The following is a 26858-nucleotide window of genomic DNA, read 5'->3' as shown; positions in this document are numbered from 1 at the left end:
GTTAAATTTTAATACTAGGTATTTTATTCTTTCTGAGGCTATTGTCAATAGAAATGTTTCTGTAATTTCTTTTTTTAGGTTACTATTTGCTGGTGTATAGAAACATAATGAACTTTTCTGTGTTGATCTTATCTCCTGCAAATTTGATGAATTTGTTTATTAATTCTAGTCATTTTGTGTGTGTGTGTAGATTCTTTGGGATTTCCAATATGCAAGACCATGTCATTTGCAAAAAGAGATAGTTGTCCTTCTTCTCTTTTCCTTGGATGCCTTGTTTATTTATTTTCGTATTTTCTTTGGCTGGAGCTTTGAATATAATGTTGAATAACAGTGGTGAAAGTAGACATCCTTATCTTGCTCCTGATCTCAGGGGGAATCTTTCTTCTTCCTCTTTTTATCCTACCACTGTGTATAATGCAACTTCAGAGTTTAGTTGAGGAAGTACCCCTCTACTCTCTGTTGTTTGGGTATTTCTACCATGAAAAAATGTTGAACTTTATTAAATGCTTCTTTTTGTTTATTAGTTTGTTTGCTATGGGGGATTGATGAGGTATTATGTGTTTTTCATTTTTTCTACTAATATAGCATATTATATTTGCATCCTTGGGATAAATCCTATTTGATAATGATGTGTGCTTATATTAATACTCTGTTGGGTTCAGCTTGGTAGTGCTGTGTTGGAGAATTTTTGTCTATGTTCATAAGTGATAACAGTCTCTAGTTTTCTATTTGTGTGTTGGCATTAGGGTCATACTGATCTCATAGAAAGAATTGGAAATTCTCCTTCCTTTCCTATTTTTGAAAGAATTTGAGAAGAATTTAAAGTTAAAATGTCTCTGGCTACTATTTGAATGTTGTATCTTTTCCCCTTTTTTTAGTATGAACTTAGTTGTGTCTTTGGATATAAAGTGAGTCTCTTATAGACAGCATATAATTGAATCATTTATTTTTTTGAAAAGTATTTTTCAGTCACTTCTTTTTTGAATGTGAAGTCTAGTCCATTTATATGTAAAATAATCACTAATATGGGAGGGCTTCCTTTTAACATTTGCTATGTGTTTTCTAAATGTCTTAAACTTTTTTTATTTCTTATTTCTTCCACCTCTGTCTCTTCTTTGAAGTGTTCCATTTTGATTTTTCTCTCATTTTCATCTGTGTATATTTTTCAGTAATTTCCTTGGTGATAACTATAGAGATTACAATTAACCCCCTAAAATTAAAACTATCCAGTTTGAATTGATGCTAACTTAGCTTCAACAGCATAAAATATTCTCCTCTTATACAGCTCTGAATCCTCCCTTGATGTTAATATTGTTACAAATTATATCTTTATACATTGTGTGCCTGTTAACATAGATTTATAGTTATTGTTTTGTGCATTTGTCTTTTAAATCATGTAGAAAAAGAAAGAAGTTAGCCAAAAATAGAATAATGGTGACTATAATATTTACTATTTGCATTTATTAGGGTTATTTATTACACTGTACAAGTCTGAGCTACTGTTTCCTTTTATTTCGGCCTCAAGGCCCCCCACCAGCATTTCTTGTGGGGCAGGTGTGCTGACAACACATTCTCTCAGTGTTTGTTTATTCATGAATGTCTTCATTTTTACATTTCTGAAGGGAAGTTTTGCTGAAAGGAGAATACTTTGTGCCAAGTTTGTTTTTCCCCAGCACTTTACAAATAGCACCCATGTCCTTTTGCCCTTAGCCATTTCTTCTTGCTTTTATTGAATCCAGCAATCAAACAGATGTGAAAGACTAGGAATTCTCTTGCCTTTTCTGAGAATTTAGCCTCCTCCAAGCATGTATGTGATTCTCTCAATTCCCCACTGTACATAGTGCTTTAGAATGTTCTAAGTTCCCCAAAGAATTTCTCTCTAGCTTTTCTTCCCAGACTTTTGGCGCTCTACTGTTTACTTCAATTGTAATATTTTGCCTCAAGTGGCTTTGGTTGGCCACTTGCCTTAAAATGTTTTTGTGAAACGCTCACTGTTTTCTGCCTTTGAGTTATATGTTAGGCAAAATAAAGATGAGTGCATTATGTCAGTCCTTCAAGTAAAAATCCACAAAGAATAAGACAAACACACAGAATAATTTCTTCAATGTGTTCAATGATTAGGAACTATCAGTATACTTTAAATCGAAATTTATTAGATACCGTTGTTGATCTGTTCTATAATAAGTCAACTAATTCTCTATAATAATTATATTTGCAAGTTGAATGTGGCACTGAAAATCAAACAAATTCAGAGTTATCAGAATAGTTGAGAAATGGGTTTTTATTTAAATAATGAGGAAATGTACTCATCAGTTAAGGTCAAGTCCTTTAAGTTATACATCTGTAATATGGTAATATATAGAAATAGCTCTTCAGTGTCTCCCTGTCTCATTCAAATTTGAATCCAAAATAATAGTAGCCTTCTACAGTCGTACCTGATCTGACCTTTACCACCCTCCAAGGTTACTTCTCAGACTTCACCACTTCCGATGTTCCCATTCACTCAGCTTATTGACCACTGTTGGGAAGGAAGAAATTTTCTTCTGTTCCTGATTCTTTTAGCTGGACTAAGAATTAAAATTACATGAGACAGATTCATGGGAGAAAATCAAATTTAGTCTCATACATCTGGGGAACCCACAGACATGAGATTCCAAAGATTGTGAGGCAAAATGAGTTATATATGCCATCCTGAGTTAAGGAGGGGTTAAGGATCTGAAGGTACAAAGAAGATGAAGGCCGTTAGTGGGAAAGTGAGAGGAAGTGTTCGGTAAACAAAAGTTGCCCTGTTATGTGGGTAAGTTTCTTAGAAAAAAGAAATGTACATTAATATCTCTCCTCCTAGTACAGGTCTTCTATCTAAATTCTTTTTATATAGTTGTGGGGAAAGTTCAACGTTTCTTCCTGAGTCTTCATCTTGATTATTTTCAGATCAAATTAATCTGCATGCCACTGTATCCCATCTTGGTGCAGCCTGCCTTCGGCCCCTATAGCCTCCTCTGCTTTCTGAAGATACCCTCATGAAACTCCCCTTCACTTCCTTCTTTGCTCAAGGTCACATCCCATTGAAACCTAATTTAAATCTCACTCCCAATGGCAACCCCCTTCCCCCTCTTACTCCGTCATATATTTTTCTTCCATAACACTTCTCAGCTCCTCACACAGCATGTAATTTGTGTACTTATTCTGGCCGTTGTTTATTGTCTAACTCTGCACTGAAATACAGAGTGCCAAAGGGCATGGGTCTTTATCTTTCCTGATAGAACTCAAGTGACTAGAACACGGAAGCTACTTACAGACAATATATTTTTGATGAATGATGGAAAGCACATTTTCCCATTCCTGAAAAATGAATTAGTTGAACTCGAATTCATATTTTATTGTTGATGGCCTTTCAGTAATTAATTTTATACATCAGTCTTAATTTTTCCATAAATACGAGCAGCTGTTTTGCTTTTCTTATTAAAATGGTATTCCTGGGGTGCCTGGGTGGCTCAGTGGGTTAAAGCCTCTGCCTTTGGCTCAGGTCATGATCTCAGGGTCCTGGGATCAAGCTCTGCATCGGGCTCTCTGCTTGGTGGGGAGCCTGCTTCCCCCTCTTTCTGCCTCTCTGCCTACTTGTGATTTCTGTCTGTCAAATAAATAAATAAATAAAAATCTTTTAAAAATAAAAATTAAAAATAATGGCATTCCCATTTTAACATCTCTTTGTGCCCCAATTGGTTTTTATATTACCTCAACATTTCAACTAAATTTTTTAAGGTGATTACATATAATATTTTATATAGCAAATAGAACAAATTTATGTACCTAGAAGCTGCTTGGCAAACAACTTATTTAATTCAACTGTTTATTTCCTTGTAAAATATTAATTGAAGCATATATTATAACTTGAGTTTTTTTTAAAAATTCTGATCCCCAAAGATTTTACTTCCATTAAATATAAAAAATAAGCTAGGATTCATGTCTACAGTCACATTTCTGTTCTATGTAGACAATTATTTTGTTAACATTCACTTTCCTTCACTTTACATTACCCTGTTTCCTGGATGCCACTTTCAAAACCTCAGAGGGTGGGCTGGAGACAGGAGGTGGGATGGGAACTGAAATCAGCCAGAATATTAACATGAAAGCTGATTCTCTTCCATGATAATTACAAATAACAAACTTCCAGGAGAAAGCAAAACAAGTTCTTGAAAAAGGTCGTTGTCTACATTTAAGAGAATCCATTTTGATAATGTCAAAAGAAGCAAAACTGAGTCTTAGACAAAGTTCCTTAGAATTATTTATAGGAAGGAATCTATATGTCACCTTTGATGGATAAGCTTCGTGAAGGTTTACACAACATTAGAATATATCCGAGGTGTGTCTATGTGTCAAGTCTTGATTATCCTCATTTTTAAGTAATAGTTATGTGCTGTCCTAGAGAGAGGGTTCCAGTTTGGCCAACCAAAGTCTACTTTCCAAAGTTGTCTCTTGATATGCCTAAGGGGCCCAATAAATAACCTTCTTTCCCTCCTCAGTTATGAATAAATTGAGAAATCAGGCAAAGATTTGAGGCTGAGGGGAATCCGCAAACATCAGAAAGCCTTATTACAAATCAAGTTAATGTTAGACAGTTTACTTGATACTTACAGGCACTTGGTCTTCCCAATATGAAATTTTGGGAAAATGACATCCTTTCCCTCTTTCCCCCATTAAACTCCATGCATTAAGCCCCATCTATGCCTTTGAGAGTGGAATCCCTGTCTCTAAGAGATTACAGAAGATGGCACGTTGCCTAACAGTGGGAGAGAGTGGGAGCCTTTTCCGAAGTTCCATGTTCCCCTTCCAGACTCAGAAAGCAAATCATTTACTCTACCTCTCCTGAATGAGAGTGCGTGAAAGGGGTGGGTAGAGAGAGACCAGGGATAGTATCCTCCTGAGGTCACCTCCGCCTGGAAGGAAAACATGTTTCACAATCACTTGTATCCTTCCCAGAGACCTCTGTATTTGAGATCTGCCTGAGCTACTGTCTGAACTGAATTCTCAAGAAAGATTTTGGATACATTGGGAGAGCTAGATCCAGACCAGCCCAGAACAATGGTTTAAAGATGGGACGACAGACAGTGCAACAGACAAACGGAAAATGCACCAAACAAGTGTGGTGTTAAATTGGCCCCAGATGACAAAGGGAGAGAAAAGTGTTTCTGAGGCTCGTTGTGAGACTTACGGAAGTTGTTTTCAAACTCAGAGGACTGGAGTCAATTCATGTATAGAGCCAACCTCAACCCGTAGGTATCAAAGCCCTGACCATGAGTAAATGAACCCAGCTCAATCCTAAAACGATCTTAACATCACACTTTGGAGAAAAGTGGCTATTGAGCTATTTTTTCATGAATAACAATATGACACATGTAAGTCTTTCTCAGGACCCTAAAAGCACGACACTTGATAAAGACCGGTTATTTGCAAATGCCTTAATTCAAATTCAAAATGATATTGAGCATGCTTTGGAGTTCCAGAGAAATGTGTTTGAAAATAGATTTGCCTCCGATGTTTCTTTCTTGCCATTTGTGTCATGATTATTTTCAGCCCCGGGCAACTGAGCTACCCAAGAATCTTATTGAGATCAGGAACCCCTGCCGTTGACTTGACAGCGCTGAGCTGTTATCTAGGACTATTTTAATGCATGTCATAAATCACAAAGAAAAGTTTCTATTTTGAAACAAATAGAAACAATCATGATCAGGGGTTTCTAAAATCTGTTTTAGAATGTTTGTTGCCTGTAAGTCTTTGCTTCATTTAAAACTCAGATTTCAGGACTTGCCTAGAGAAGGAAATAACATTATCAGCACCCATGCAGAAGCAGACACGTTACTATTGCGAATTAAATCGCAAGGATGGAATTTTCAGTAATAGGAAAAAGATCGCACATTCCATGCGTTTCTGCGGCTGCAATAAAAATAACCACCCATTTACTTAAGAGTTAACTGGGAGTGAAACTTTTAATTTCCTTGTGCATCAGTGATTGTCACCTTTCATCCGTGGCTTGGGGGCTCATGGTTCAAATTATCCTTTACCTTTGTCAGATGTTCATAGATGAGAAAAGTCATTTACTCAATCTCTAAACCCATCACCTGATGTTATCACCAGAGAGTCTACTTTGAAAATTTTGCTAAATGGCCTGAGTCTGTGGTGAGGGAACAGACAAGGAGCACTGTCTCCCCTGAGCGAGTCCCTCTGACAGCAGCTTCTGCGGGACTAAATCTGGGGAGGTTCTGTTCTGGGCCAGTGGGACACAGTCATTCTGTCCCGGGGGCTGACAGAAGTGGCCCCCCTCAGCCCGTCCCACTCAACGGCCATGCCCACTTCCTCCCAAAGCAGAGCAGACTAAAAATCAGAAAGGGAGTCTCAGATGTTGGTTTCAGAAGCACTTTACCCATAGCAAGCTGGACTTACGAGAAATGTCCGACTGCCTGTTCTCCAGATACATGAGACTGCGTTCCCTTTCCTACATCGTTTCTCCAGGAAGCTCCTGAGATGTTCATGGTTCTTTGGAAGTCCCCAGTGAATGTAATGTCTGTGTTCTTTAGGAAAGGGAATAGAATATCACCTCGTCCCCTGCCCCTCCTTATCTCCTGTCTTATTAGTTTGTTTGGAAGATGGTGTTAAAGGGTTGATGATTCAGGCTCCCCCGACTCTGTGCAGTCGCTATAGCTCTCAGAGGAAACTGAGGTCAGCCTCTTCTCTAGGGCAGTGACTCGGCCAGAGAATGGAATGAGAGTCCTCCCTCCGGTCTGATAGTTCCAGGACCCGCAGCTCAATCTGTGAGCCTGGTTTGCGGGCTGCAGCCCTGCTAAAATAGGATTGTTTCATCTCAAAATCTCTGTTTTGTTCTGTGACTTGAAACAGCTCCCTGGAGTCAACACCCACCTTCTCAGATTAAGGGGGGGGGCATGTGTGTTTCATTCTAACAGAGGTTGGGTTCCAGAGTCCGACTGAGATAAGGACAGATGCCATCCTACACCCGGCAGAGACTGAGGTAGCGCACACGTTCCCGGGAGATGGGCAAGACTCCCGCCAGGCCGTTAGTCACGTGGGCTGCGTTTTGCCGCTGGGGACTGAGGACGTGAGAACCAGGTGACGTTCAGTCCTCAGGTGTGAAGTATGACTCCGAGTTGAGAAACCACCAAACTTTATTCTTTCTTCTCTGATCCACTTCTATTTGTTCAAAGTTTTATTTTCTACAAATGATTATAACCACGCTCCGTGGGGAAGACAAAAGAAAAAACAAAACAAAACAAAACTGCAGTCACCAGCAGTCGCCATGCCGTGCCGGACATCTCCCAGTCTCGTGTACCTCATAACTGGAGGTCCCTTCCGATCCCCTTCACGCGTTTCGACAGTGAAGTCTTGGTGATTAAACACTTTTTATCACTGACTAACCTTCCCACTGCTCCATGCCCGCTGTATGACATTGGTGAATTTGCACACGTACAATGCCGTGGAAGTCTTCATGTCGTTACCTTTTGATGTCTGAAAGCAATGCCCACGTTTCAGCCTCAGTCACTGACTTAGCGTCACGTGCTAGTTCCCTGAGACCCCCCAGTAGAGTAGATGTCTGCATCTACTGTGCCGAGCGCTGAGCGCGCTCAAGCTCTGAGACGGCCCCTGATCTCTATGTCCGTTTTCCTTCTGGTTGTAAATATTAAGTTAGGAGTATTACCTTCTGTCTCATTTAAATAGTTAAAGCAAAGCAAATTAAATTATATGTTCCTGCAAAACCGATTCTCTCTTCTGTTAATATTCTTTATGGAGGAGAAAAGCTATTTTCCCCCAATCTTATTTTTGGTCTAAAATCTTGGGGTGGAGGCTGCCTGGGTGGCTCAGTTAAGTATCTGACACTTGATCTCTGCTCAGGTCTCGATCTCAGGGCCATGAGTTCAAGCCCCACATTGGGCTCCACGGAAGGTATGAAGCCTACTTAAAAAAAATAATAAACAAATAAATAAATAAAACCAAGCTTGGAAGGTAGACTAGCAGAAAGGATTAGAATCTAGGTATAACTGAAAAACTGTGTTTAAAAGGGAGGGGGAGGCTTTTGTGCCCTTGAAGTTCTAGTTAGAGGTCAGTAAAATGAAAGTACACGCCGTGTACTCTGGACCGTCTGTCCTTCCAACTCAAGGCCCCAGATGTGAAAGGACGGTAATTCTCTTCGGCCAGAGGAGCTCGTACTGGGAATCCTAACCCTCCACGGGTGTCAGTGCATGCATGGTTGTTCCGAAACGTCGCCAAACCAAGATGGAACGAGGGGCAGAAGCCGGGGCTTTGCGCTCGTGCACGCAGCGTGGGAGCAAGTTCAACGCTGAAAGATGGAGACGGGAAAGATCGACGACAGCAGCAAGTCCCTAAATGCAGCTTCCCTTCCACTCACGGTCCCCGAGCGGCGCAGTCAGCGTCTCTGTCTCGTTCGAGTGCGCCCAGATATCCCGCTGCTCCCTCTACACCGTGAGAAATTCTGAAGCCAGTCGAGTGCTCAGTAAACTTGCATCCCATCAGCTGATCAGCCGGTGGCGTGTGTGAGTAGCACCCCCCGAGCTGTACCGTACGCAGCCGGGGCGTCGGCCCCTCCTGTCCCCAGTCCCACACCCAAAACTATTCCTCAAATCCTAGACCCGTTCTTCATGTAGTAATTCATACACTAGCTTTGGGTCAGGAGACTTATTTAAGGAATACGACTGTAACTGGAAATAGTTTTTGGCTTTCTCAAATAGCCCACCTATAAATAGACACTAATAGGCGGAATCCAGCCTTCAGCTCAGATACACAAACTCATTTTTTGTTTCTTTTTCAATTTACATAATTACCAGGCTCCTCACAAAGAGAAGCAGGAGATTCTTAGGATTTAGGAACTGTCCTTTGCTTCTGCAGCACGGTTTGTAAGAGTCATCCTTTTTAGAAAATAGAGGGAGAAATAGTATCACGTTTCTAAATTGTGGCATGAGAGAATGAGCACAGGTGTTGACATAAAACAATCTGGTTCTCCTCCTCCTTTTTCTTTTTCTTTTTTTTTTTAAGATTTTATTTATATATTTGACAGAGAGAGAGATAGAGAGGGAACACAAGAAGGGGGAGTGGGAGAGGGAGAAGCAGGCTTTCCGCTGAGCAGGGAGCCCGATGTAGGACTCGATCCCAGGACCCTGAGATCATGACCTGAGCTGAAGGCAGATACCCAACCAACTGAGCCACCCAGGCTCCCCTCAACCCCCCTGCTTCTGCACACGCATGTGTGTGTGTGTGTGTGTATGTGTGCGCGCGTGCGTGTGCACCCGCACAGCTTTGGACAAAGCCCTTACCTCTTTAGTTTCCCCATCAGTAAAAAAAGGACTGACCCTGTGTGTCTATCAAGATCCCTGAGAGGATGAGACAACTTGTGGAAAGTTCTTGCCATATAGCGAGTATTCAGTACCCGTTGTAGTAGTAGTAATACTTTAGTACTAATACTGTAGTACTAATATCCTTTACCAGATACAGTGGTCAGCCTGGTTTTTCTGGTCCTGTCTACAGAATGCCGAATGCGTGCTGGGCACGGCACAAGCCGGGGCAGCTGTCTGGGATGAAGATGCCTGCCCTCACGTGGCTTCCGGCCGAGGGAAGACTTAGGTCTTTAGGCAAAGACCGGGTAAACTCAGCACTTATGTCTTTAGACAAAGATCGCATATACTAGTGATGGGTTCTCCATAATGACTCACTTCTTTCAAATCATTGCCAGATACACAGTATCTGGGGCCAAGAGGAATAGGTAGTCACGGTCTAGGTAATACCGTAATGGGATCGATAACTTCCTGGTTCTGATGAACTAAGCATCAGTACCGAGAAACTCCTAAGATTGATCTAAGGTATAGATGGAAACAAATTCTTTACACTTTGATGTTGTTACCGCAGTAGACACACATCCTTCCCGGCCGTCCCTAAAATGCATGCTTATCAGATGGGAGGCTCTTGGCAAGCAGCTCGGGCCCAGTCCCGGCGGAGCACGGAACCTGGAGCCTGGAGTCGTGATGTCTCTCTGCTGTCATAACCCGGGTTTATCAGAGAACCCCTCGCCCCACAAATTCACTAGCTAAAATCTCGAAGACTCTGGGTACAAACACAGTTGTAAATGTAAAAATCTGCTAAAAGATGAAACATGGTCGCGTGTGACGTCAGCCCTATACATGATGAACACGTCAGGGTTTCTGGTGCACAGCCACTGTACGAAAATTTCATTTTTCATCCAGGTAGACTTTAATCCACATACAAAGCTCAGCGTCATTTCACGGAGCGGCAGGGAGGGAAGGTTCACAGTATGTGCGTGAATGAGAGACAAGAGACACAGAGTGAGAATCTCACTGTTCTGTGTTCCTCCAATGTATGTTCTGTCACAGGACTAATGGCCAAGGTGCCACGGAGGCCCAGGGGGTGACCAAAACCCTCCCAGAGCCCACTGAGAATCTGGGTGGCAGAATCACAAGGGAATGGGGGCAACGGCGGCATTAAATTGAGGCCTGCGACATTTCAGGAGTTTTATAGGGCTCCGTGGTCTATCTGCCCAAAGGGACAAATACATACAAATCCTTTTTTAACAAAAAGATAATAAATTTAAGTGCAACTTTTTGGGAGACCAATTTCTTTATCCTAAATCTATAAACTAACCCTTAAGATTCTATCTTGTTAAAAAAAAAAAAAAAAAAAAAAAAAAAAAAGATTCTATCTTGTTATCCCAGCCACTCATTCTGCATAGTATTAGAGAGCAGAGGAAATCATTACATATTTATTTTTCATTTTTACAATTTATCTGCTGATTCTGATGAGCATAAGAAAGAGCTGCTCATGGCTTGTCATGCTTTCAGACTCTAAATCTGAAAACCTTCCCAGCAGCATGGACCTCGTCAATTAATGTCCTTACCTGCCTCCCACCAAGACAAACGTCATTGGCTGCATTCTTCATAGAGCATATTGGACCACTGGGGTTTTAGCATGACCTTTTGTTTCTTAAGATTTTATTTATTTATTTGCCAGAGAGAGAAAGCAGGAGAGCATAAGCAGGAGGAGTGCAGGCAGGGGGAGAAGAAGCAGGCTCCCCACTGAGCAAGGAGCCCAACTCAGGACTTGATCCCAGGACCCTGAGATCATGACCTGAGCCAAAAGCAGATGCTTCACTGGCTGAGCCACCCAGGCATCCCTTAACATGACTTTTTTTTTTTTTTTAAAGATTTTATTTATTTATTTGACAGAGAGAGAGACAGATCACAAGTAGGCAGAGAGGCAGGTGGTGGTGGAGGGAAGCAGACTCCCTGCTGAGCAGAGAGCCCAATGCGGGACTTGATCCCAGGACCCTGAGACCTTGACCTGAGGTGAAGGCAGGGGCCTCAACCCACTGAGCCACCCAGGTGCCCCATCTTAGCATGACTTTTGAACATTGCAGTTTCTCTTTGGAGAAAATTCACTCAACATTAAGAGAGACCACACTTTTATAATTTTAAAATATCTCTGGATGATCTGGAAATCATTCTCTGCTGTTCAGCAATGAAGAAATAGGGGACGCAAGGGAAGTGAGACTCCACGTGCACGGAAAGAGTTCACGCAGAGGCTGGGGAGGTCTATTGCTGGTAGAAACTCGGAGCACCCAGGGAAGGAGTCAGCTGGTGGTTTTATTTTACCTTTCTTAACAGGGAACGCTAAATTGTACAGCACCATGATTAAACTATATCAATTAACATCTCAGATTTTTAATGCTCTATTTAAGGGAAACTTATTTCCCTACATTGGTCTGCCACCACTACCTTGAGAATCTGATTTATGCTTCTTTTGACTTCTCATGTATTAAAGCAGGAGTATGAAATAACATTGTTTCAAATTTGGGGAACAGTTCAATTCTAGTTATCCATAATGATGTGTTTCATTACTGGGAATTCCATTAAAAGATAAAGAAATATCTGACATCCAATTAAGAATGTTAATTGTACAGGCTATGGAGAGAAAGACTTATCTTAATTGATGAGTATGGTTTGTTTCTGTGAGAAAAGTAGAATGGGCTTCAGAATAACTGGCAGTTTGGAAAGATCGATTTGAAGTTTCTGAAAAAAGGCTCAGATGTAGATGGGAATCTGTTTTAGGCAAAACATCGTCTATTTGAAAAGTGCCCTTGTGGGATCTGGGGACCACAGTAGAGCAGGGCTGCGTTTGTTTGTTTGTTTTGTGTTAATTTGGCTTGTTTAGAGATATAATCAGTGTCATCATTCAAAATCTCTAAAGTCAAATAATTTGGCAGTTGCAATCTTGGTATTTCAAGTACCGTCGTGGGCACTGAGGGACCGTATGGGCAAGGCGCCAAGCAAGCATGGGTGCCCCTGAAGGCGCCTTTTAGAAATCACTACAAGAACCTCACAAAATCACCCTCACAAAATCACCCTCATTTTCCCATCTGAGAAACTGAGGCTCGTATTGACCCGGTGACTTGCTCCAAGCCCCAGTGCTCCACACTGGAAGTCCGTCACACCTCTGTTTTGTTTGACCCAAAGACCCATGCTATTTTGCGCCTACAGGATGCACGGAGTTCTTTGGATTCGTCTTTGCAGTGTGGGTGGACGTTGAATGACTTTATTACATTAAGGTAACAAGTTCTCAGTTGGCGAAATCATGGCAGTCCTGGAATGAGCTACCATTTCCTCCCCTGGGTGCAGGAGCTCTGGAGCCGACATCGACATCGTATTTGTGCAGATCTAGGTCTGACTCACTGCAGCTTTGTCTTGCCCTGAGTTATGACCCTCGTTGAGAAGGAAAAGGCAGAGCTACCCATTACGAGGAGGGTTGCACAGGAAAATCTCAGCTTCCAATAAAGCAGGGGATATTTAAATTACTCTAAGGAGCTCTCAGCAATCCGACTGTGAAACAGGAGATTACAGGACCCTTCTTCTTGGGATACAAACAGCAACACTGAGATCCGAACACTCTGGGTAATCTGTCACCTGGCTGGAGTCAACAGTTGAAGTTCCTTCTAGTACCGCAACGTTGTATTTTTACAGATTTTGTCTACCTGAGTGTGTGTATAGGTGAAATTTATGCCACCATTATCACTGCTCTCACTCACATACCCAACTTTTCCACATACTTCAGTTGTTGAATATCGAGTGCCAGACGGGGATATTCTAGAACGGGGATATAATCAAGGCAGGCAGTGTCTTCACTCTTGAAAGGCTTACATATTAATTACAGAGACAGGTAATCAATGAGTAAACCAGGAAACAGGATATACTCACAAAATGATAAATACACATAAGGAAATAAACAGAATGAAGGAGCAATGATGTGGGGGCTTATTGATCGAGATGAGTGTCTGCCCTCAACCAGCATGAAGAGATGTCAGAAATGGGAAGATCTAGGGGAAGAGCATTTGGGTCAGATGGATAAGCATGTGCAAAGGCCCTGAGGTGTGGACAAGTGTGGTGTGTTCTAGGAAGGGAAATAAAGTAAGCAGACAAAACCTGCATGTGGTTTTGACGAGAAACTCTACTGGAATAAAGAAAGATCATACTCCTTATATTAACACAGCCAGGGAAAAACCCCATCATCTCTGAGAAGCAGCAGAAATTAGGTATCCATGGTTTATATGTCCTCAAAGGGCTACCTGCATAGTTGTGTTCTCAGGCTGTGGAGTTTTTAGAGATGAACTGATTCCTTGGCCCCATCTCAGGCTCATGAGCCTCTGGCTTTTCTACCTTTTTTTCTTTCCTTTGCTCACGTTGTAAGTAATCTCCCATAAGTGTTTGGGATTAAAACTAAACCAAGCACCCTAAGGCTCTCAGCTCCAGTAGGCAATATGCAGCTCCTCCTGGTGCACCGAGAAGTAATGCTTTTAAACCTTCCTTCAGGACATGCTGTTCCTAGAAAATGCCTGAACACCTTAATTTTGAAACACCTTAATCAAAGTCTTAGGAAGGGCATTTTAAGTTGTGATCTCTGTGCAATTAATCATTTTCCAAATAATGCGGACCCTGAACTAATCGATGAAACTGTAGAAGATAATGCAGAGTTTAATGCATATTTGATTTGTTTACTGCTTCAAAAAGTACTTCTCTGATCAGGGAAACTTCCACTTCCATCACTGACATTTGAGGGCTCCTGATATTTGAAACGCCTGATCACTTCGAAATACGTCATATTCCTTAGTCATTAAAGACAATGAAAAATCCAAGTGGAGATTACAGTGAACTATTTCTTTTTTAACTTCGGAGTTACTACCTTGTTACAGCAAGAAGAGGAGGCAATTTTTAGTCTTGTAGGAAACCTACGGATGTGCAGCATTGTCTTTCCATAAAAATGTCAAAATTGGAGAGGCTTGGGAGATCCAAAATCTGGTCTCGCGGAAGTAAAATTTCACTTGCATGGAAATGTGCATAAGATGGGACAAATGTGAATTGTTGCTTTTGCGGAGAGGACAGAGGGAATGAATGGAGGTGGCTGCTCGGTATAATAAATATGTTTAAAAATTTTTCCCGAATTGCATGGTTTTCCAAACAAACCAGTGTGGTAATCTGCACTTGTTGCAACAGGATATACACTTGTTTATTTTCTTATGTCTGTCTTTACTGAGGTTTAGTTGTGATGTTCATAGAGCTTCTGCTCATTTTCTGTGTTTACATACAAATTTATTTGCTCTTTTAAATGATACCAGACCAGGTAGTTGAAATATAATTATATAGTTGCCAAACCTCCTCATCTCTGGATTATTTTTTCGGCAGCCCCTGTGGTCATTATCACGTGACTGGTGTCGGTGTTGGTAGATTTCAGCACAAGGTGTCCTTTCCTTGTATGGCTTCTTTCACTACTGAACGATACAGACCTGGAGTCAGTGAGCCAAATCACGGAAGTCAAAATGCCCCGGACAGAAAATATTTGCTCTCAGAACGGGGTTTTACATAGCAAGGGCATTATATTATCATAAATCTTTGTCCAGTTAAATGTAACAGCTAGCAGCCCAGAAGGCGGGCTAGCTCCTGCCTGAAAGGCTGTGCCAGAATTAAATGAGATAGTACATGCCGAGTTCTTGGCACCTGAGTTTTGCAAGAATTCTGTTACTTCCTAAGAATGGGTTGTTAGGCCCAGAATTGAGGAAAACAACAGTGCGGGCCACTGTGGAATCTAGGAAGGCATTCGTTTGTGCACACTCACTCGTCAGATGTGTGCAGCCAACCAGGATAGGTCACAGATGAATCATCCCAGCAAATACTTTCTTTTAGGAAATGAAAGTCGCGTGCTAAGTTGGAACACAAATTAGGCAGCAAGAGTTGCGGAGGGGTGCAAACCCCAATGTGGTGACCCTTCAGAGTGGAGAGGTCACTTCACCTCAAAAATGGCAAGGACATGGCACCATGTTCTCAGCTGAGTGTTTCCCAGGTAGGAAACTTTCACAGGCATGAGACACCTAGGCTCGACCAGAATGTGGTCACATCCATGGGGACAATCCTGCTGAACCCACGTTAGCTCTGCCCTCACCGGCACTCGGTTTTTCCAGGGATCTTCTTGACGAGGCCGGGGTGCTCCTCAGAATCAAGGTCAGCATCAACAAGCAAACAAACAAAGCAAGACGCATCTTGGACCCAGTTCTTACCGGCTCGTGTTCATCCGGCAGGGCTGGCAAGCTGGCCATCCCCAATGTGCGAGTCGGGCAACACAGCGCTGCTTGAAACCACGTGAGACTAGAGAAGTGTCCAGGAGTGGTGGTGATAGCTACCCCCAGTCGTGGGCCGTGAGTGATTTCTGTAGTTTTAAATGCTGCTTCATATGGGCATGGCTCGGTTTCAGAGAAGAGCGGAAGCGAGAGTCTCTGAATATCTGGGTTTCATCACGGTGGCGTCGTGTGGTCGGAGCCACTCACTGTGGTTCCATCGCTGTTCCAGCACAGGGTCGACTGCCCTCGGCACGGTGCTCGTCTCCGGTGGGACAGCTGTGGTTTTGTGACTTGGTGGAACCAACACGAGTCTCTGGTGTCAGAAAGCCCTCCCTCATTGCTGAGAAACTTGGAAAGGCTCTCCAGCTCGGTCCGCATTTCCATGTCTGTGTCCGCCATGTTGTGGGACTGCTGTCTGGCCAACCGAGATTCTGTGTGAAAACGTATTTTGAAAACAGTGCCTCACTCCAAAAGTCTGAGAACGAATTAAAACGCCTGCTGGTAATCCTCTGCGTTGGACGCCGTGGTACTGAGGATCTCTAAATTGAGTAGAAATCTATACTAAATTAACTCTGTGTGGGTCCCTGATACATTCTGCTAATTACTCCAGAATGAACCGAGTATTTCATAAGGTGTAATTTAACGGCTGGAGGATTTAGATATCAGGTTCTTTCGTTTTCCTGGCTTCGTTGAGATATAACCAATATGTCACATTATTAGACACCAGTCCATTCAAATTCAGGCATGTATTGAAATGCTCTAACTGGGTTTGAACTGCAAATTTGAACTGTAGCACCCAACAGCGTGGGTCTGGATTCGGTTCTGTGTGTTTCTGTGAGATGTGTATTTAAGTTAGGCATGCCGTCCATGTGCATGTACACACGAATTCTTTTTCTCCCGTTGACACTGATGTTTGATGTTAAGGTAACTTCCAATACCAGCACTTGAAGAAAGAAGACCATTAGGCATTTTCTTCTGCCATAATTGAGTTTTCAGTCTTGAAAAGAACAACATGATTTGCTCAAAGATTAAAATTATCTGCAGATTACTTCAGTGCCCTTAGGAACTATAACTTTAAAAAAGTACTTACAATTGATGCCCATTGAGCAACATATTAGTGTGAGATTATTTTTACAGTATTTGAAGATGTGTCCATCAAAATTTTTCCCGTTAAAATAATCTGCTTATTTTAAGCTATTTTTAATGTCTGCATTTAAATCGAGAAGTATAGATTTAAGCCGTATTAAAAGGAAACATTTTTGAAAAATTCAGAGTTTTCTGTAGTGGACAAGTGCCCGTTACAGTGTAAGAACCAAGAGGGGAAAATCGTATAGGAGAGACAGGCAAAAATCCTTGCTGGGAACATTTAAGGAAGAACCCCAACCTTAGTATTTGCTAGTAGTGGGGCCACAGGCCAGACCCATATACTATGTATAACTTGCGTAAATTCAGGATGCATGCAGGTGTCATGTGCAATCTACATACATTCATCTATTTTTTATTTTATTTTATTCAACCAAAAGAACTTTTTGCTATTAGAGCAATCCTTCTTTCAGACATACCTTACCAAAATACCTGAAGCAAATTCTGTTACCAGTGAAGGATGTCATCTATAAGTTATTTGCATTCATTAATTATAATCACTTTACATCCTGGGATTAACCACTTGGAGAGTAATTTTAGTTTAATTATAGGTGGTGTCAGCCATTACATATGGTGAGTGTGTTAGGAAGCATGAACCCCAGACAGGTCACGATGATGCTGAGGTCCACAACTTTACGGTAATCGTTATTAAGGAGATGTCCTTCCAAGCAACATTAGTAGAGATTTTTAATTACTCTCAGGAGCTCTAGTCAATACCATTGTAGTCCTGATGCTTAGACAAATAAACGCGCCCTGTGTGTTGTTGTCCTTAAGAGCTGAGATGATTTAATGGGACAGGAGACAGTGAGTAACTGGCTGGCAAGTTCACAATTCCCTAGTGGGACCAAAAGTTGCATGGTGTAAAGCAGTGTGGGGTCGTTGTTCCTACAAAGAAAGACCAATGAAATCAGGATTTTTTTTTCCTGCACCACAAGATGGTACTTCCTTCTACCTTTTGGATCAGCACTGGCCCAGGTGAGAAAGCGGTCAGGGCTGCCAAAGGATTTCCATTTTATGATCCATTTGTCTCTTTCCAATTTTGGAAAAACCCTACTCTGATTCTGAATCCCCAGCTGCCTCTAATCATTGTTTTTCTATTCTATTACCTTTTTCTTATTGATTTCTGAAGCTTGTTTGTTATATTATGAACATGCCATTTGTTGAATACCAACATCCCGTGTTTCTGTTTCTTTTTCATTCTTTCCTTTTAGGAGTCTTACTTTTTGTGTTCTATTTGAGAAGTCTTTGCTTACCCCACAGTTAAGAAGATTTTTTATGTTGTTTTCTTTTGGCACAGGGACTGTCTTACAGTTCACAATAGGTCTGCAATTCAATAGGATTTGATGTTTGCGTGCGTCGTAAGGTGGGGATCGAGGCTTATTTTTCCCATTTGGATGTCCAGTTGGCCCAGGTCTATCTACTGAAAATACCATGCTTCTCGCGGTGCAGTGCACCTTTGCTAAAAATCTAGAGTCCATACCTCCATGAATTTGCTTTGGGGCTTTCAACTCTGTGCCATTGTCTATGTTTCTAGGTCTGCACCAATTAAACACTGTCCGGCTTATTACAGCTTCCTAATAAGATGGGATCTCCAGTAGGACCAGATCTCCAGTTCTGTTCTTCAGGGCTGTCCTGGATGTTCTTGGTCCAGACACCCGCGTTAGAATTGACCTGAAAAGCCCCTACATTGTTTAGAATATGCAGCCAAAGTGGGGAGTTACTTGTTAAACTTTTGAGCAGTTCCCGAAGTTTCTGCCAGGGCCTGTGGAAAATTTATCTGTTGATCAAATGTGATTCATTCTTCAAAATGCACTATACTAATTGGGACCCACTACAGCCTAAATGTTCTTCCACGGGGAAAATCTTAATACCTGATAATCTGGTTCAGCGTGATGGGTCTACAATAGTAGCTACCTTCCAGCTGACACTTTTTCTCTTGAATTTATTTTTCTTTCCTCCAATTTATAATCAAGTCTTCACTTTTTGATTTACTGTGAAGCAAGAATTGCTAGATAAACCAGAAAAGCTATTTTCCTTAAAGACCTTTCAAAACCCCACAGCTTTAATATCTACTTGTTACAGTGTTATTGTTAGATTTAAATTTAGTGGAAAATGGGCTGCTTATTAGTTCCTTGGTTTTAAACTCATAAATCCCTTTCATTAAATCTTTTTTTTTTTTTATTAAGGTTTAGCAAACTCCCACCAGCATTTGATAATATTCCTGGGAAAGATTTGACTCTCTGAGAGCTACTCTTGTATTTTTTTAATATGTAAAAATGTAGTCGCAAATAATCGCTTGTTTGCGGTTCAACAGTAAAAGCCGAGATAATATTTGTATTCAGATATTTACACTGCATACAATAATCTGAGTGCGCCCCGGTCCCTCCCAAACTTTCCTATATTCTTCCTGTCAAAACATTTAAATACATTTAAGCATGTTGGTGGGAAAGGTCCAGATGGAGAAGGACGAAAGCCCGCAGGCAGTTTTCAGAGCCTACTTACTCACCAACACCAGGCAGAGTAAAGCTGGAAGGATTTGGTAGGAGTTACGTTGTTTCCTCCCACGATGGTGAGATTGGCGGTTACAGTGATGGAAATGTGTCCACTAGGGCAGTTCAAATGGCCGGGCTGCCCTGACGTATTCATTCTGGCTGGTTGACCCGCACACCGCCGTGGAAGGCTCACGATGAGAAGTGACAGAACAGGGCATGTCCCTAAAAAGTTTCCTACGCTAGATGTGGGAAGGAGAAAAGAGAGGAGGTGGGAGAAACAGGTAGGAGCGGAACGAGGAGCACAAGCAGGCGGTTGAAGGAGGAGGGCTGTCAGGCAGGAGAGGTCCTGGGGAGGTCAGGAAGGGAAGGGTCCTCGGGTTTATCGGGTACTAGGAACGCAGCGGATGGGCAGGCGTGCGGCTGTCGCTAATCTCCCAGACACTGTCCTTTCACCACAAGTCCTTGTACATTGAATCCTGGGGCTACAATTTACAAACCCTGTGATCCCCTTCTTTTTGTGTTTTGATGAAGACTTCGTTATATAGGTATGATCGATTAATAGGCATCACTGGCCATTGGCGGTTGATCTAACCTCTGGCACCTGTTCCTTTCCGGGAGGTCATGGGGATGGGACTGAAAGTTCCAAACCCTCTAATCACTTGGTTGTTTCCCCTTGCAACTGGCCCCCAATCTTACAGGCTTTCCAAAAGTCCTCTCATTAACATGACACAAGATCCTCCCCTTTTTTTTTCTTACATCCCTTAGGAAATTCCGAAGGTTTTAGAAGCTCTGTGCCAAAGCGGACAAAGACCAAAATCTATTTCTTATTATACATCCTATTATAAATCATCATATCACAAATGTCCATCTTGAACAGTAAGAGTAATCCTAATTCAACCTATCTGAGGGAAGTTCGAATAAGAAAGGGGAACCGAGTGTGGGATACCCTGCACCCCGTGAAGGAAGCCTGACTATGAGCCTTTCTTTAATGGCATCGGTGGCAAGGATGTGCAGTCACCCTCTTCTGACAACTGCTGAATCCTGCCCAGGGGAAAGGAAGACACAGATGGAGGGATGTCCCTCATTCTAATGGGCTGCTCCTTAATTTCTGCGTAATTTAATTTCTCTTATTTTATGCCCTTTCTTTCGAACTGGGTAGATTTCTGCAGTGCTGTTTTATTCTTTGCTTTGTGGGACTTTGCCAGTGTAGGTAGGAATAGATTGAACACTGAGTGTGGTTTTCGCTGATTGCTCATGTTGCTTCAGGTTGCGGTCATAGGGATACACTCGTGTGTGCGTGTGTGCATGTGCGTGTGCGTGTGTGTGTGTAGAGTGGTTAGTGGATCTGTCAGTGTCGTTTCTCTGAGCAAGGAACTTAAAGGCAGAGTTTTTTAGCTTCAACATGATGCTGTAGCAGATCATTGACACCAAATTTGTTTCATGAATATGGCAGCTTGGTATCGATGAAGATGTACTTGAAAATTACAGAAAACTTTTTTTTCTCAAATTTCTAATATGAATTCTTAAATGTGTGTAGTTTCCTTTTTTGCCTCCCTCCCCCCACCCCACCTTTTAACACTGGAGAACACTTTCGCAATTTATCATTCCATATTTGTGCATGAAGGGTCACAAACTTAGTCATTTATAAAAATTGACCAAATGGTTGGAAATTAAGAAAAAAAATCACAGAGTAAAGATAGGCCAAAATAATATGCTGTTTTCTTGTGTGTGCCTTCTTTTTCAGGTCAGAACTGTGGCGGTTTAGTCCAGGGTCCCAATGGCACCATCGAGAGCCCAGGGTTTCCGCACGGTTATCCAAACTACGCTAACTGCACCTGGATCATTATCACGGGAGAACGCAATCGGATACAGCTGTCGTTCCACACCTTCGCCCTTGAAGAAGATTTTGATATTTTATCGGTGTACGACGGCCAGCTCCAACAAGGGAATTTGAAAGTGAGGTAAAGTACTGGCTCTTTATATCACAGATCAGGCAGCACTGTGGGACTTAGGTTCTGGAAGTCAGTTGCAATTATCTGAATTTAATTTTCAGAAAATGTTAGTTACAATAAAAAGTAGACTTTTGTGCACACTTTTTTAATACTTAAAAGCTTGTTATTGAAAGCAATCATTGCCTTCATTTATAGACGTCAAATGGTTACAGATCTGTAAAACGATGTTGTCAAGGTAATTCCAGTAAAGTTACAATACACCATTGTTTTTAAGCAACTGTGGATTGGAGAGAGAAGTCACAAAGAGAGACAGATGAGTACGATCCAGAGAACAACAGAAGGAACTTTTACACTGTCAGAGAGCACACTCATGACAAAGAGTCTGGGACGTGGGTGGGAGAAAAAGATGGAAGAATACTGAGCTCCTCGGAGAATTTTTGGTTCACACAATCATCATATATTCCATTCCCCATCAGTTTTCTCTTTCGATCTATGATTTCTACCATTAAAAAAGGAAAAATATTTTCTGGGATGATTTTAAGTTACTTTTTTTTTTTTTTTCCATTTATCAGCCAGAAAAGAATTGTGCCTGTACAAGTATATCCTTTTTTTTTTTTTTTTTTTGTCAAAGGAAAGAGGAATGTCCCTTTCAAAGAAATTGGAATTTCTTAGGTAAACTGCTAAACATACTTAAATAAGGCAAATGAGGCTTTATGGTTTTAAAATTTTGTACTAATTAGAGATTGTTGAATATATGAAGTTTTGTAGAAAAATAGACAGTGGGCAGAGAAATTTACTGCTTAGATAAATAAAATGGTATTGTTGCTATTGTCAACAGAATTACACACAAATCACATGCTTTATATTTTATTTTGTGGATTGAGAAAAGTCTCCTCTGACTGCAGAAACATCTAGTTAATATATTAATAATTAAGATATATATAAGTTAATATATTAAATATATAATAATATACTTTATTTATACTTTATGCATTTTAGATATACAACACTTTTTTTTTCTTTTTTTTTTCTGGGTCATTTCCAATATCTGTTGTCTGCTTTTAGACACTCTTTGCCTTTTTGTCACATATTATACACAACTATTTCTTTTTATGAATGACCTAGGTAAGCTTTTCCCTGTCTAACGTGTATGGCCCTACATTTTGGATGTTTAGGAAAGTTTCTACAAATATAATCCTTGGTAATTTGATATAAGATTTCTTACCCACTTCCTGCTCTTCTAAAGATTAGTTATTTACTTGTTTTTCTTGCAAATAAATTATGATACTAGAGAATGGTGGTATGTTGTAACAATAGAAAGAATTTTAATAGAAACTGCAGGTATAACATTTAAAAAATAGCATAAGCAATGAATTTTGGAACACTGAAAAAAATTAAATTAAATTTATAAAAGAAAAAGATAAATAGAAAATAGAGAATCAAATTTATTCTAATATCTTCATATAACTTTTTTCAAAGCAATTATTTCTCTTTCCCTTAAGAAAATTCTCCATATGTACTCTATAAAGATACTTCTCTGTCAATATATTTCCTATTTTATTTTAAAATCTAAAAATATTTTTATTTTAGTATATATTATTTATTTTACATTTTGTTTTATAATGTTTTATAACTATTTGAATTTATAATTTTATCATAATTCCTATAATTCTACCTTATTCTAAAGGAAATCTACTACAGTGTTGTTTCCCTGTCTTTAAACAATTTATGTCCTTACAGTGGCCTTATGACCACTTCATATATTAACTCCAACGTTTAGAAAACAGCATTCCTGTGATCTTCAATATTTTAACAAGATAGCAGTGGAAATATGAAGGTTGGAGTAACTAGATTCATTGTATTTTACTTCAGTGAATAGTATATAAATTGCTATCAGTACCGCAGAGAGCTTTATAAATGTAGGTGAATTATATGAATGACATCATGACTTTTTTACTGACTTAGATACTTTTACTAGAGAAAGCAAAGCAAACAAGCTGATAAGAAAAAAACTCCTTGGGTTCATGTAAGTTACTCAGTTACCTACATTTTTTTGTTTGAGACAGAGAACAAATATGCCATATTTCTGCCTGTTTCCAGTCCCTAAGGTGAGGAAAATGCTTTCATCCATTAAATTCCATAATCTATCTTGTATCTCCATACTTGGACTGCCTTTTGTGGACAGTCTGTGGGCAGAGGGGAGATCTTCTGGGGACAGAAGTGACCATGACAGGTATCAGGACACAAATAGGCAAAACAGATCAGGAACAGGATGCCACAGACTGCTCGGTGTTAGGAGTCTTCACTCACATAATGTTTTGGATAAATAAGGACATGAAATAGAAACATGGACATTGATAAGATGGTTGCAACATTTCAAGACTGGCTGATTCAAATAGAATCAAATTCTAATTAACGAGGTGGGGAAGCTTCTCGTCTCCTTGCTTGCTACCTGTTTCCCATTAGGTCTTGGAACAGGTGTCTAGTGCTGGAACATGACCAGCTCAACACGGACAGCAGCTCTGGGATTCTAAGACTGTTTTCTAAGAGGACTGATGTCTGCCCTGATGCACTGAGTTGTCACGGAAGTTCTTTCTTGGCGCTGTCCCCGTCTGAACTGTTGCACAGAAACTGTCCTTAGTAGCTCAACATGGATACTAACAAAACACAGTAATTGTTCTTTATTCAAGAACGTGAGAGTTTTATTATAAAGAAATTCCTTTTGTTGAACCACAATGAAGAAAATTTTTCTAAATTGTATACGATTTAGATTTAACTACTAACAGAACCTAGGATATGGAGGGTAGAATTATTGATATTCATGTTGTAATTTGACCTACAGTGAAGACTAACTATATTATTTACCCTATGGAAGAAAAAAAAAAGTCTTTATTTTTAAAAATTTTTTAAATATTTATTTAATTATTTCTCAGAGAGAGAGATTGAGTGAGAGAGCACCAGCAGGGGGAGCGGCAGGCAGAGGGAGAAGCAGGCTTCCCGCTGAGCAGGGAGCCCAATACTGGGCTGGATCCCAGGACCCTGGAACCATGACCTGAGCTGAAGGCAGACCCTTCACTGACGGAGCCACCCAGGCATTCTGAAAGAAAGAAAGAAAAATAAATTAAAAAACCTTGAAGCAAAACAAAACAAAGCAAACCACAACAAAAACCCCTCATACATGGGATGCCTGGGTGGCTCAGTTGGTTAGGCCGCTGCCTTCGGCTCAGGTCGTGATCCCAGCGTCCTGGGATCGAGTCCCGCATCGGGCTCCTTGCTCCGCGGGGAGCCTGCTTCTCCCTCTGCCTCTCTGTCTGCCTGTACTCACTCTCTCTCTGACAAATAAATAAAATCTTTAAAAAAAAAAAAAAACCCGTCATACAATTTATGTTATCGTCTTGAATTATTTATATAACTCAGACAAACATATATGATGCGCACCTCCATCAGTAAATTCAGTTTTAACATGTAGATATGGAAAGGTCAATTAAGGCTTCTGTTAAACCCCAAAGAAGAGTTTTGACTCAAAATTAGAAATAGAAAGGTGCTCCTTGAGGGGCACGTGGCTGGCTCAGTGGGAAGAGTGTGCAGCTCCTGGGATGGGTGGGGGGCTCAGTGGGTGAAGTGGCTGCCTTCGGCTCAGGTCATGATGTCAGGGCCCCGGGATCAAGTCCCACATCGGGCTCCCTGCTCGGAGGGAATCTGCTTCTCCCTCTCCCTCTGTTGCTCCCCCTGTTTGGGCTCTTTTTCTCTCCCTCTCTCTCTCTCTCCGGCAAATGAATAAATAAAATCTTAAAAAAAAAAGGGGGGGGGGAGAGCATGCCACTCTTGATCTGTAGGTAGTGAGTTCAAGCCCCACACTGGTGTAGAGATTACTTAAAAAACAAAGAAAAAAATCTTCTCTTTGAATTATCTAGACTTAAAACGAGTGATTTTTGTGACCCATCACATTATCGCTATTTTTTGAATCTTTGCCCTTTATAGACTCTGCCCCCTCTCTAGCTTCTCGGGTTCCCACACTGGTCCAACCATGTCGTCGTAAAGTCTTACACTTCATATTCTGGAACATCCCTTTGTTAGCCGCAACCTGCTTTGTTCCTCACGGAAGTGGCTCCAGTGAAGCCCCTTCTCCTGTCGTAGAAGGGGATTTGGGTAGACCAGTACACCGAGATGGTGACGTTCTCATCCTGGTCTCATGCCTCCCCACCTGGAAACATTCACTGCAGTCCTGCCGTGTTCTGTATTGCCAGTAATATAAGCATTTCTAGAAACAGGGCCCTGATATTGAAGGAACTCAGTAACCTGACCCCGGACTACATGTCTGACCTCCAGTCTCTTGTACTCATTTCTAATTCTCTTTGTCTACTTGGGCTGCATCACGGAACACCAGACCCTGCATGGCCTTTCAAAACAACAGACATTTATTCCTCATAGTGCTGGAGGTTGTAAGTTCAAGATCAAGGTGCTGGCAAATTTAATGTCAAATGAAAGGCTGCTTCTTGGTTCGTAGGTGGTTGTTTTCTCTTGTGTCCTTGTGTGGCAGAAGGGCCACGGTAGCTCTTCGGGGTCTCGATTAGAAGGGCATTCATCTCATTCACGGGGCCTTTCCCTCATGCCCTAACCACCTCCCACAGAGCTCACCTTCAAATAGTGTTTGTTACCTTGGAGGTTAGGATTTCAACATATGCATTTGGGAGCAGGGTCACCAACATTGTCTACAGCACTGTGGGAGCTCATGATTTAGTGGAATGGATCTGTGAGTTATTCCTTGATCTGATCTTGGGAGAGTATGTTGATCATCCCTACTTCCTCATCCTTCCCTCTGCTCACCTAAATGATATCCTACTTCCAAAACCCACTTCGCATTATACCTATTTCAGAAAATTCTCCCTGTGCATACACATTAAGAAACAAAAACACCCACCGAAGTTTCATTTTTTTCTAAGCTTTTTAAGCGTTTCCCACTAACATAGACCTTGAGGAATAGGCTACTTTGAAATCATACCAGCTCTGAAGTTGTTATTGGGGTTGTAGATCTATGTTGAGTATGTCAAGTAGAACTTATGCCCTTTGGAGCCAAGACATGGGTCATGAGTGCGTTTCTCTGGTGATGGTGAATATGTTCACTTGGTCTTTCTTCTCTGGATAAGCACGAGTTAATTGTCCGAGAGAGATTGTTATCCAGTAAGATACTCCATATCGCTAAATATGAAGTAGTGAACTAGTGTTTTTTGTCTCCAAATCAGAAAATAATTGAAGTTGCCATCAACCTCCAACTGTGATAACATTATAATATCAAACTTGAAGTAGAAATCTCATTATAACCTAAATAAATGAGTGAAAGTGAACCTATGGAGGGAAATTGTGGCATGCATATGTGGGAAATCAGAATATATTATTCCACAATTATTGTAGCATACAAGAAAATAGCTTTGGCAGTGATCTTGACTCTCCTGTGACTTAGACAAGATTATCCCTTGTTTTCTGCAATGATGATGGTAAGAAGCTAGAGATTAATGTGATAAGGCCATCCCAATGAAGAGATCATTAATAAGTGTTGTTAAAATATCACAGTTTTCT

The 26858-nt window shown here is 41.0% G+C and overlaps 1 protein-coding gene across 1 annotated transcript in view; it reads left to right on the top strand.

Annotated features, from left to right (window-relative positions):
• CSMD1 (CUB and Sushi multiple domains 1) overlaps positions 1–26858 on the top strand; it is a gene marked incomplete at both ends in the record, with an annotated part of 1981616 nt that overhangs the window by 339635 nt on the left and 1615123 nt on the right. Inside the window, one exon of the mRNA XM_080796866.1 lies at positions 21074–21290. Within this exon, the coding sequence (XP_080652992.1) occupies positions 21074–21290 (217 nt within the window). The remainder of the gene's footprint in view (positions 1–21073; positions 21291–26858) is intronic.

Source organism: Martes martes (assembly GCF_963455335.1).
Source record: "Martes martes genome assembly, chromosome: 2".
In the NCBI taxonomy this organism is placed as follows: Eukaryota; Metazoa; Chordata; class Mammalia; order Carnivora; family Mustelidae; genus Martes; species Martes martes.
The sequence above is the reverse complement of the archived record's forward strand: the minus strand, read 5'-3'. Positions and strand labels throughout refer to the sequence as shown.